The sequence below is a fragment of the Lagenorhynchus albirostris genome, chromosome 2 (genome assembly GCF_949774975.1).
Source record: "Lagenorhynchus albirostris chromosome 2, mLagAlb1.1, whole genome shotgun sequence".
Lineage (NCBI taxonomy): Eukaryota > Metazoa > Chordata > Mammalia > Artiodactyla > Delphinidae > Lagenorhynchus > Lagenorhynchus albirostris.
This window is the reverse complement of record NC_083096.1, coordinates 120535357-120547573: the sequence shown is the minus strand read 5'-3', so window position 1 is coordinate 120547573 and position 12217 is coordinate 120535357. Positions and strand designations below refer to the sequence as shown.

Genomic DNA, 12217 nt, shown 5'->3' with positions numbered 1-12217 from the left:
TCATCTCTACTGCCATCTTTCTGTGAGGTTTAATAAAATGATTGCTCATGGCTCCAGGCTGATGTCAACTCAGCTTAGTCAACTGAGAGTAAAAACTAACTTCTTCCTTCCAGTGTCCACATATGAATTCAAGAGAAGGACCCTGACTGTTCCTGCTTTGTTCATCTTCCCACATGTTAGATTAATCACTGTTTCTGGGGGTAAAAGCACTATGATTGATTAATCCCAGGTCATTTGCTTTTTGCTGTGGGGCCCAGAGTACTGTAATTGACAGTCCTACATGGACAGAACAACATAGAATGTGGGATAGATGAATCCTCCAAAGGCGAAAACAACCTACATTTACTACGCTTGAGATGTAAGGCAATATAGCATAGTGCTTAAGAGTAAAGGAGCCAGGGACTTCCCTGGTGGCGCAGTGGTTAAGAATCCGCCTGCCAGTGCAGGAGACACAGGTTTGAGCCCTGGTCCGGGAACATCCCACATGCCATGGAGCAGCTAAGCCCGTGCGCCACAACTACTGAACCTGCACTCTAGAGCCTGCACGCCGAAACTGCTGAGCCCGTGTGCCACAACTACTGAAGCCCGCGTGCCTACTGCCCGTGCTCCACAGTAAGAGAATCCACCGCAATGAGAAGCCAGCGCACCACAACGAAGAGTAGCCCCCGCTCGCCACAACTAGGGGAAGCACGTGGGTGGCAACGAAGACCCAGCGCAGCCCAAAATAAATAAATACATAAATAAATAAATTAAAAAAAGAAAAAGAATAGAGGAGCTATACTGTTGTGGTCTCAAATCCTGATTCTAAATGACTGTGTGCAAATTAAATTAACCTCTCTAAGCTTCAGTTTTTATTCGTCAGTAAAATAGGGACAATAATAGTATCTACCTCCTAGAGAATTAATATTTTATATAAGGTAATCAGAAATGGTCTCACTGATGAGGTTACATTTGGGCAAAGTCCTGATAGGAGTGAGAGAGAGAGCCATAGAAATATTTGATATAAAAGCATTATAAACAGGGGAAAGTCAATGTTATTGTTATCATTATTATCACACTTACCATAAAAAGACCTCAGTTAAATAAGAAGCAATATGAAGTGTAAGGAACATGGACTTTTTAGTCAAAGAAATCCAAATTCAAGTCTCAGCTCTGGAACATATCAATTGTATATTAGAAAAATTGCTTGACTTCTCAGAATTTGACTTAGAGGAAGATTGTACTTAATATTGATACAAAACTTACATCATACGGTTATTGGGAGGATTAAATGAGATAACTCTTCAAACAATCTTGGCACATAACAAATTCCCTACCTGTTTATGACTTTTTTTTGCAGCCTTGCAGCTCTTTCACGGTCCATTGTTATTATATTATTAATACCTTTCTTACCTATTACTTTTATTCAAAGTAGGCAGACCTTGTACTCTGCAGCTGCATGCATTTTTTTTTTTGCTCTTTTAAAAAAAGTTCCATTATCTGCTTTTCTTTATTCTATAAATTAAATTCACCTTATGTAGATAGCATTTCATAGATTTGATAGCTGGAATTGGTATTTTTGGCTTCCCCAGCTAGTGTATTACAAAGATTTACCCTCTCTAAATTATGATAGTGTATATGAGGCTGAATGTAAAACCTTTGTTGCTGTTGTTGCTGTAGAATAAAATTAGTAGAAGTCAGAGACTCTCATGTTTATTTTTTATTTACTTAAATTTCATGTAAATATGGCTTAATAGGAGCTACAGACTGCTATAATTCACTTAACAAGACAGACCATCATTCTTTTTGTAAATAACTAAGAAAACTTCTTATTTAACTCTAGAAAATAATAAATAATGAAAAAAACTTTATTCAATATTTAAGTCATCTACCCATGTATGAGCATGTATTTAAGAAAGCAGCTTTGGGCAAGTGCATGAAACTTAAAATTTATTTTGAAATTAAAAATTCTTTTCAGAACGTTAATTTCACTACTATCCAAAGGAAATACTTCAATGAAACAAAAGGATTAGAGTACATTGAACAATTATGCATAACAGAATTCAGCACTGTCCTAATGGAGGTTCAATCCAAGTAAGTTAAAATTTAGGGCAAGTAGTAAATCTCTGGTGTGTATTCCAGGACGGAAAGGTCTTTTGTGTGTTTTATTCTTTGCTATATTCCCTACCACCTAGAAAAGTGCCTGGCTTATAAAATACACTCAGTAATTATTGAAATAGTAAAATAGTTAACTAAAATTTATATACAAGGCATATCTTGCTAACTAAACTTTTATGGAATTTCTCCAAATTAGTCATAATCTACTGCCTTAATGGTTCCTGCTCACTTTACTTTGAATTGAAAAGCTCAAGTAGCTACAGCAAACTAGAAGTGTGAGGGTACAGAAGTGAAACACAGTTAAAGCTGTGTTCCTGTTACTTCATACCTTTACTCCTTCAGAATGACACAGGGAATGATATTTTTGGAATGGATATTTCTTATAACATGCTGAACAGATACTTACTTTGAGCCAGGTTGGACAACTTGTTCGCTCAGTTAATCATGACGACTACTGTCACCGAGATCAAAACATGCTTTCCTATACATTGGGACCTCCTGACTGTACCTTTACAACTCTCAGACTTTTTCAACATTATTTGAATGTGTACTTAGAATGGTACATCAAAAATTGACACAAATTACCATTGAATGTTGACTTCTAACATGTGACCTATTGGGAGTCTAATATCCCTTAAGTCTCAGACTTTAAAAAATTGTCTCTTTTTATCAACTTTTATGTTTTAGAGGTAATTTAACTAGTTATCAAAAATCAGGAACACTTGGTGTGCTTTTTCCCTTTGATTTTAAGCAATGCTATGCAAATATTTATAATTTTGCTAATATTAAAGTGAAATAAATGTTTTCTTTTATAGCAATACTTTTTTTTATTCCAAAGATTTATAGTGATGTATCTTCGGTCACTTTACAGGTATTACTGCCTTGCAGCTGTTGCAGCTTTATTAAAATATGTTGAATTTATTCAAAATTCAGTTTATGCACCAAAATCGCTGAAGATTTGTTTCCAGGGTAGTGAACAGACAGCTATGATAGATTCATCATCAACCCAAAACCTTGAATTAATAATTAATAATCAAGACTCTAGGTAAGATCATCTATTTTTTTCTTAGAAAATGTATCAGTATATTATGTCATATTTTTCTATGAATAGTTACTTTACATTTCTTTAAATTGTTCGATGGAGAAATATTGAATAAACATATTTTTAATCCTTATACCATTGTTGGTGAGCTGCTCAGATTTTTCACCAAAATCAGGTTTTAAAAATATATTTGTACTAAACAAGAAAAAAAAAGTAACAACCCATTTCAAAACTAGGTAGAAGACTTGAGCAGACATTTCTCCAAAGAAGATATACAGAGGTTCAATAAGCACTTAAGAAGTTGCTCAACGTCACTAGTCATTAGGGAAATGCAAATCAAAACCACAATTACCACTTCACACCCATTAGGATGGTTATTATTAAGTAAATGGAAAATAATTGTTGGTGAGGCTATGGAGAAATTAGAATCCTAATCCATTTATGGTGGGAATGTACAATGGTGCATTCACTTTGGAAAACCACATGGTGGTTCCTCAAAAAGTTAAACATAGCATTACCATATGATCCAGACATTCTACTTCTTGGTATATACCTAAAAGAATTGAGAATGGGGACTCAAACAGATACTTGCACACAAATATTCATAGCAGCATTATTCATAGTAGCCAAAATGTGGAAACAAACCAGATGTGCATCGATGAGTGACTGATAAAATAAGATGTATACAGATAAGGTGTATACAAACAGTGGAATATCATTCGGCCTTAAAAAGGAATGAAATTCTGATACATGCCACGAGATGTATGAACCTTGAAAACATCATGTTAAGTGAAATATGCCAGACACAAAAGGAAGAATATTTTATGATTCCATTATATGAAGTACCTAGAATAGGCAAATTTATAGAGACAGAAAGTAGACAGGTTACCAGGGGCTGGGGGAAGTGGGGAATGGGAGAGTTATTGTTTAATGGATTCAGAGTTTCTGTTTGGGATGATGAGAAATGAATGATGGTAATGGTTGCACAATACTGCAAGTGTACCTAATGACACTGACTTGTGTGCTTAATATGGTTAAAATGCTAAAGTTTGTGTTTTATGTTTTACCATAATAAAAAAAATTGTGTGCAGAATACTACAAAGTTAAAATAACAAGTTTTAAAAGCATTAAATACAGGAAATTCAAGGGGGCTACATAATCATTTGAGAAGGTGAAAATAGTTGAATCAACTTGGTCTTTGTGTATGACTAGATTGCTCGTTTTATTGGTTTATTGTTAGCTTTAGAGGAATATTTATGGTAAGCATGAATAAGAGCGAGAGTGGGAGATTGCCCATGTGTGTGCACACACACACACAAACACACAGTGTTTATAAGATTTCATAGTGGTTGGGATACCTAAACTAGAATCAAAATGTTATTAGAAGATAATGTAATCAACCTGTGGTGGTGCTTATAGTAGGCATAAACCTATATAGTTTAATATGGGTTCAATTTGGTACAAAGAATTAGTGAGTAATGGTTTTTCTCCTTGAGGAATTACAGTCTAAAGGAGGAGATGCATAGTATCATAGTATCATTAACATGTACTAAGTACATCAGGCCCTCCGTAGCCTAGGGACCCACAGTTGGATGAATCCACAGATATGGAACCTGTGGATATGGAGGGCCCACTGTAGTAGGCCACTTTATATAAGGGACTTAAGCATCCTCGGATTTTGGTATCCACTAGAGGTCTTAGAATCAATCCCCTACAGATACCAAGGGACAACTGCATAGTGATATGAAAGTTTACATAAAAAAATGATGGGATCATAGCAGAGAAAGAAAGTTAACTGGGCTTAGTTAAGAAGTAAAAGGGGAGTAATTAGAAAAGGCTTTCTAGAGAAGATAATACCTGACATGAGGGTTTTTTTCCCCTGATATGAGGTTTGAAGTATAAATAGAAGTTATCCATGGGCTTCCCTGGTGGCGCAGTGGTTAAGAATCCACCTGCCAATGCAGGGGACACAGATTTGAGCGCTGGCCTGGGAAGATCCCACATGCTGTGGAGCAACTAAGCCCGTGCGCCACAACTACTGAGCCAGTGCTCTAAAGCCCACGAGCCACAACTACTGAAGCCCATGTTCCTAGAGCCCATGCTCCACAAGAGAAGCCACTGCAATGAGAAGCCTGTGCACCACAACGAAGAGTAGCCCCCGCTTGCCGCAACTAGAGAAAAGCCCACACACAGCAACGAAGACCCAATGCAGCCAAAAATAAATAAATAAATAATTTTTTTAAAAAGAAGTTATCCAGATTACGAAGTAGAAAAGGTAGTAAGGCAGTGAATAACAAAGTCTTGAAAGCGTGATTTTCAATATAGCAATATGGTATGTGCAAGGAAACCATAAGCTATTTACTTTGGTGAAGTACAAGTTGGGAGTAAGTAAGCTTGGAGTAAAATCTCAGCTATCAGTACTTAAATATAACTTTGGATATTAATGAAACAGATAAACTTAAAATAATCATAAATTTTAGTATTAAGAGTACTGAACAGAATAAAGAGTACTTTATACAATTGAAACCTTAAGGTGCTCACTGCCAATTTCAGAGCCATAGTGTTTAAGTATTTCTGTCACTTTGTGTGCTCTTATCTTGGCTTCACTTTTAATTATGTGAAATCTCCAGACATTATTTACAGTTACAAACTTAGAAACCTATAATATCTAATTTTTTTAATTATTTACTTTAATCATCAAGAACAGTTTAGATCTATCTAGGTACTGTTGGCATTACTTTTAGTAGAGGTAAGAATAGTACTGTGTATACTATTTGTCATTGTCAGTGTAGTGACCTCAACACCTTTGTAGTTCCACTGAATAATGATGGTCTAAAATTCTAATGTTTTAAAGGAGTTTATAATTAATTGTAATTATTCCTTTTCAGCTTAGTGAATAAATAATATTTTTTCTATTGCTAGGGAAAAAGGGATAAAATAATATCTGGATAAAGTACTCTGTCATTGACTTTCTAAATTAAAATAACATGGGGTAATGTAGACAGTCAATAACCAAGGCTGGTAATTATTACAAAGGGTTTCGTACTCAGTTTTACTTTGTCACATTTCATAGTTAATCATTGTTTACCATTATCATTGTCAAACATTGCTTGAGTTCCTGCTATATATTAAATGATAGGATATTTGACCTCCAAGAGTTCATGTTGTAGTTGAAAGAAGAAATTGAGGTCTTTTCACAGACTTGAACCAAAGAATATTAGGTTAAAAGATGGGCATGCTATCTACTGAACTGTCTGAATAGCTCTAATGCTTCTATGGATTTGTTACTTGTGCAGCATACTGTTTCACCCATTGATTTCTATAGCAAATGGCAGATTTAGGTATGCTCCCCACCTCCTTTGTTCCTGCAGAAGACAAGTTCTCAAAATTGTGCCTGTGACTTACCTATGATGACCCCCACTCCCAGCCAGGACTTGATTTGAATAGTTCCCTAAAAATTTGTTTAAATTGATATACCAAAAATTTGGCAGCCTGATTACTTGAGTCATTTTTATTTCCTTTCCTCTCTTAACCCAGATTCAATATGTCAGTAAATCCTCCTGACTCAACCTCTAGAGTACATACATATTCTGGATCACTTCTTAGCATTTCCGGTGCTACAACCCTAACCCATACCTCCATCATTTTAGCCTAGACTACTCTATAGTGTAATAGCCCCTAACTCGTCTCTCTGCTTTCTTCCCCTCCTACAATTAGTCTATTCTCAACCTAGTGGCCAGAGTGTGATCCTTTTAAACCAGAAATTAGATCTTAGAACTTTCCTGCTTAAAATCTTCCAGAGCTCCTATTATATTTAGAATATAATTCAGACTCTTTACCGTGGCCTACAAGGACTTATGTGTTCTGGTCTCTTTCAACTTCTTCATTCATCTCCCTTAATTCTTACCCTCACTTGCAGTGCTCCACCAACTTTGGTCTTCTTTCTGGTTCTGGAGCCAGAAAGACTACCTGGGCTTAAATTGCTGTTCTGTTTTGCCCTTTTAAACAGTAACTCTTTTCTTGTTCACTTACTTGGAAACCTTGGGCAAGTTACTTAATTTCTTTGTGTTTCAGTTTCTTCCCTTGTAAAATGTTAATAATAGCATCTATCTCATACCATCATTGTTAGAATTAAGTAAGTCAATATATGTAAAGTGCTTAGAATAAGGCCTGGCACATACTTTGTGTTCACTATATGTTAGCTATACTCACCATCAATTGTCATCATTATTCCCATCTCATCATCATCTTGGCATGGATGCCTTCTTAACTCAACTGCCGAATATACATACAGGTCTTTCTCAACCAACCTAACTAAATCAACCCTCCTGGTCATTCTCTGTACAGTTCTGTTTGTTTGTTTGTTTTTAACAGTTTCTGTACCTGATATTATTTTCTTTCTTTCTCTTTTACTTATAATTCTCTAACTTCTTAAGTTAGAACAGAGTGATTATATTACTCATTTTATCAGTGTAAAAGTTCTCCCCTTAAGGATGTGTTGTTGATATCTTGCTATTATTGATGGAATGCCATGGACTAGAATATTTTATATTAGTCTGAGTATTGTTAACTGATCTATGAAAAAAGCCATTAACTAAATGCAAGAAGATTCTGTCGATCTTGTTAATCAAAGTGTGCTTCACTGACTGACAGCACACCTGAGAGTGTATTTGAAACGTAGATTCTCAGGCCTCATCCCAGACCTACTGAATCAGAATCCTCATGTGATTTGTATGCATATTAAAGTTTGAGAATCACTACCGTAGATTATAGGATTATTTTAAAAGTTAAATTACAGTTTTATTGGATTTTCCTTAGTATACTTAATGAAATTTTCCTAACTTGTGTTTTTAAAGGAGCAGTCACACACTCTTTGGTGTTCTAAATTACACTAAGACTCCTGGAGGAAGTAGAAGACTTCGTTCTAATATATTAGAACCTCTAATTGATGTTGAAACCATTAACATGAGGTTAGATTGTGTTCAAGAACTGCTTCAAGATGAGGAACTCTTTTTTGGACTTCAGTCAGGTAAATGAATATCATCTACTTTTACAAATACAATTTTTTTTTTTTGCGGTACGCAGGCCTCTCACTGTTGTGGCCTCGCCCGTTGCGGAGCACAGGCTCCGGACACGCAGGCTCAGCGGACATGGCTCACAGGCCCAGCCACTCCGCGGCATGTGGAATCCTCCCAGACCGGGGCATGAACCCTTGTCCCCTGCATCCGCAGGTGGACTCCCAACCACTGCGCCACCAAGGAAGCCCAAATAAAAATTTTTTAACAAAATACATTGTCTTCTTAAAAAGATACCAGTCCTGTTGGATTAAGGCTCATCCTAATGACCTTATCTTAACTTGATGACATCAGCAAAGGTCCAATTTCCAAGTGATATCACATTCAGATACTAGGGTTTAGGATTTCAAAGTTTCTTTTTGGGGGATACAATCCAACTCATAACATGAGGTAAGAGAATTGCCCTTGGCATCTGTTCACTGGCATGGCAGTGCAATTTTCTTTTTAAATCTGTAGGTGGAGGGGCAGTTTATAGGCACTGATCCGAGTCCAATTCCTGGTTTCTAGCAACTTGATCTGTCTTCCATAACCTCACTTCCCCAACCTCCCCTCCTGTTGCTCTGGAGGTCTAAACGGAAGTGGTACTTGAAAATCTAGAAGGCATTTACAGCCTTTAGGTTTTCCTAAGTCCAATTCTAAATACCTTTTAATTAGTATAATTTCTTCAAAATTCTGACATTATACTGACTGTGACTCTGCATTTCCAATGTTGTTTTGTATATTCATTTTTTTCTATATATTCCTGTGTATTTTGTGAGGCTTTGGGAAAGGTACAAAAAGGCCACTTTTTAACTGGTCAGCCTTGTTCACAGCAACACCTTATCTCTCTTCTTCCAGTAAACATCTTGTTGAAAAACAAATTTTCTGCACACACTATCTTCTGTTCATCACTACATCTTAATCAATCAGTCTTGTTTCTGTGCTCACTCCTGCACTGAGACTGCTCTTGTCAACGTCACTATAGCAGATATTGTTGGTTCTCTGTCCAGATCTTCTTGGGTCTCCTTTACCTTTCTTTGTGCCCCTTTTCCCTGCTATGTGTGCTTTTGCTTCTAATGGCCTGTACCTGGACTCTCTTTAGAGGCCTGCCCTCAGGCTATTAGAGGGCTTTGCTCTCAGGCACGGAGTGCCAAAAGTGCCTTGTGGACCTTAAATGACTGAATGTTGTGGGAGTATGAAAGCCCAGCTGTCTCACACTGTTTTGGCAAAAACCATGAATGTAACTTAAAGTCCACAAGCCTTCTACAGGATCAGTTGAAGTTACCTTCCATAGGACTTTGCCTGAAATTATACTTTTGTTTGGCTTTTTTTTCTCTTTCCTGTCCTTCTTGTCCTCTTTATTGGTTTCTCGTGGAAGCAAATTCTTAATATATTACTTGCACATGAATCTTCATCTCAGCCTCTGCTTCTGGAGCACCCAGCCTAAAACATTCACCCATAGTCTCATTGTTTTTAAATTTAATGGACACATATTAGTTCTCCTATTTGAAATCCAACTTCTTTGGTGCTGCCAAAAATCTCTCCTTATTGAATTACTGCCTTTCTTTGCTTCTGTGATTATACAGTTTCCTAGTTTTCTTCCTATTTCTTTGGAGTTTCCTTTTTTTAAAGCTCTGTCACTCATTTCTTTAACAAGTTTATGACTATCCAGTCAAAACCAATGGGGTATCTCCCTTGTAATGTTATCTTTACTATTTCCAAATAGACTACAGGACTGTATACTGTCTTGGAATGTCTTCAGAAAGCTCTGTCATTGATCAGGTAACAGAGTAAAAACCCCAGAGTCCTTTCTTTCAAATGGAAGTGAGAATGACTTCTGAGTCTTCTTTTTAGGCTTGTTTTCCTTTGCTCATTCCCTAAATGCTATGGCTCTTCAAAGGTATGTCCTGGGTTGTCTTTTTACCCCGTATATTCTTATTATATGATTTACCCACCTTCTTGGTCTTATAATTATCATTCACGTATTCGTAACTTCCAAATTTACATCTCATGTCCAGATATCTCTATAGACCTTCAGCCCCATATATCTTATTGCCTACTGAGCACTTATTAGATGTTCCTTAATCACCTCACATTTAATGTGTCCAAACTGTGCCATCTTCCCTTCTAAATCAATCCCTTCTGATTTCAGAGAATAGCTCTACATCCAAGCTGTTTACCAAACCAGATACCTGGAAGTCATTCTTGACACTTCCCTTCCCTGAAATTAATCATCAAATTTTGCAAAGTCTCTTTCTATATATCTCTTGCATGTTTAGCTTCTATTCCCAATGCTGCTGCTCCAGCCTGGGGTACCATTTATCTATAATCTGATTTATTGCAGCAGCCTTCTGTTTGGCTTCCTCCTCCAGTCTTGTTCTTTACAGTCTCTTCTCTATATGAGAGCCTGAGAGATCTTTTGAAAATATAAATCTGAGCATATTACTCTTCATTAGTTTCTTGTTGTTGATGTAACAAAGTACCACAAATTTAGTGGCTTAAAACAACATGAATTTATTATCTTACAGTTCTGGAAGTCAGAAATCAGTTTTGCTGGGTAAAATCAATGTGTTAGCAGGTCCACCGTTTCTTCTGGAGGCTCTAGGGGCAAAACTGTTTCCTTGCCTTTCCAGTTTCTAGAGGCCATCTACATTCCTTGGCTTATGGCCCTTCCTCCATCTTCAAAGCCAGCAGAATAGTTTCTTCTCTACTTTCTGACCTCTGCTTTTGTCCTTATGTCTTCTCTCTTTGACTGATCCTCCTACCTCCCTCTTTTTTTTTTTTTTTCTTTTTTGGCCACGCAGCTTGTGGGATCTTAGTTCCCTGACCAGGGATAGAACCTGGGCCCCCGGCTGTGAGAGCACAGAGCCCTAACCACTGGACTGCCAGGGAATTTCCCTGCCTCCCTCTTATAAGGACCCTTGTGATTACTTTGGGACTAACAAATAATCCAGAATAATCTCTCCATTTCAAGATGCTTAACTTAATCCCATCTTCAAAGTCCCCTTTACCAGATAACATATTCAAAGGTTCCAGGGATTAAGATGTGGACATCTTTGTGGGGCTACCACATATCCGCTTGCATAAAATCCTTCATTCTCTTCTCATTACTTTTAGGATAAAATCCAAACTCTTCTGGATGGCTATTTCTTTATCACCTCCCACAGCATCTCTTGTTACTCGTCACTTGTCATTCTGCCTTCTAGTATAATTGAACTTCTTTTAGTTACTTGAACATATCCTGTCTCATGTTCTGGCTTTTAAAATTTTTTTAATTTAATTTATTTCCATTGGGGTATAGTTGATTTACAATATTAGTGTCAGTTGTACAACATAATAATTCAAAATTTGTATAGATTATACTCCATTTAAAGTTATTACAAAATAATGACTATATTCCTTATGCTGTATAATATATCCTTGTAGCTCACTTATTTTATACATAGTAATTTGTACCGCTTAATCCCCTACCCCTTTCTTGACCCTCCTCCCTACCCTCTCCCCATTGTTAACCACTAGGTGGTTCTCTGTATCTGTGAGTCTGTTTCTGTTTTGCTATACTCTTTTGTTTGTTTTATTTTTTAGATTCCATGTATAAGTGTTTGTCTTTCTCTGCCTGACTTATTTCACTAAGCATAATACCCTCCAGGACCCATCCATGTTTTCACAAATGGCAAAATTTCATCCTTCTTTTATGGCTGAGTAGTATTCCATATATATGTGCACACACATATACCACATCTTCTTTATTCACTCATCTGTTGATGGACACTTAAGTTGCTTCCATATCTTGGCAATTGTCAGTAATGCTGCTGTGAACATTGGGGTGCATGCATCTTTTCAAATTAGTGTTTTTGTTTTTTTCAGATATATACCCAGAAGTAGAATTGCTGAGTCATATGGTAGTTCTATTTTTAGTTTTTTGAGAAACCTCCATATTGTTTTCTACAGTGACTGCACCAATTTACATTCCCACCATCAGTGTATGAAGGTTCCCTCTTCTTGACAACCTTGCCAACATTTG

General features: G+C 36.7%; 1 protein-coding gene across 1 annotated transcript in view; it reads left to right on the top strand.

The window, feature by feature from the left end:
* The window catches only part of MSH4 (mutS homolog 4), a 93704-nt gene that overhangs the window by 8990 nt on the left and 72497 nt on the right, over positions 1 to 12217 (top strand). The window contains exons 4-6 of the mRNA XM_060139736.1: positions 1958 to 2073; positions 2969 to 3142; positions 7996 to 8168. Coding sequence (XP_059995719.1) covers positions 1958 to 2073; positions 2969 to 3142; positions 7996 to 8168 — 463 coding nt within the window. The remainder of the gene's footprint in view (positions 1 to 1957; positions 2074 to 2968; positions 3143 to 7995; positions 8169 to 12217) is intronic.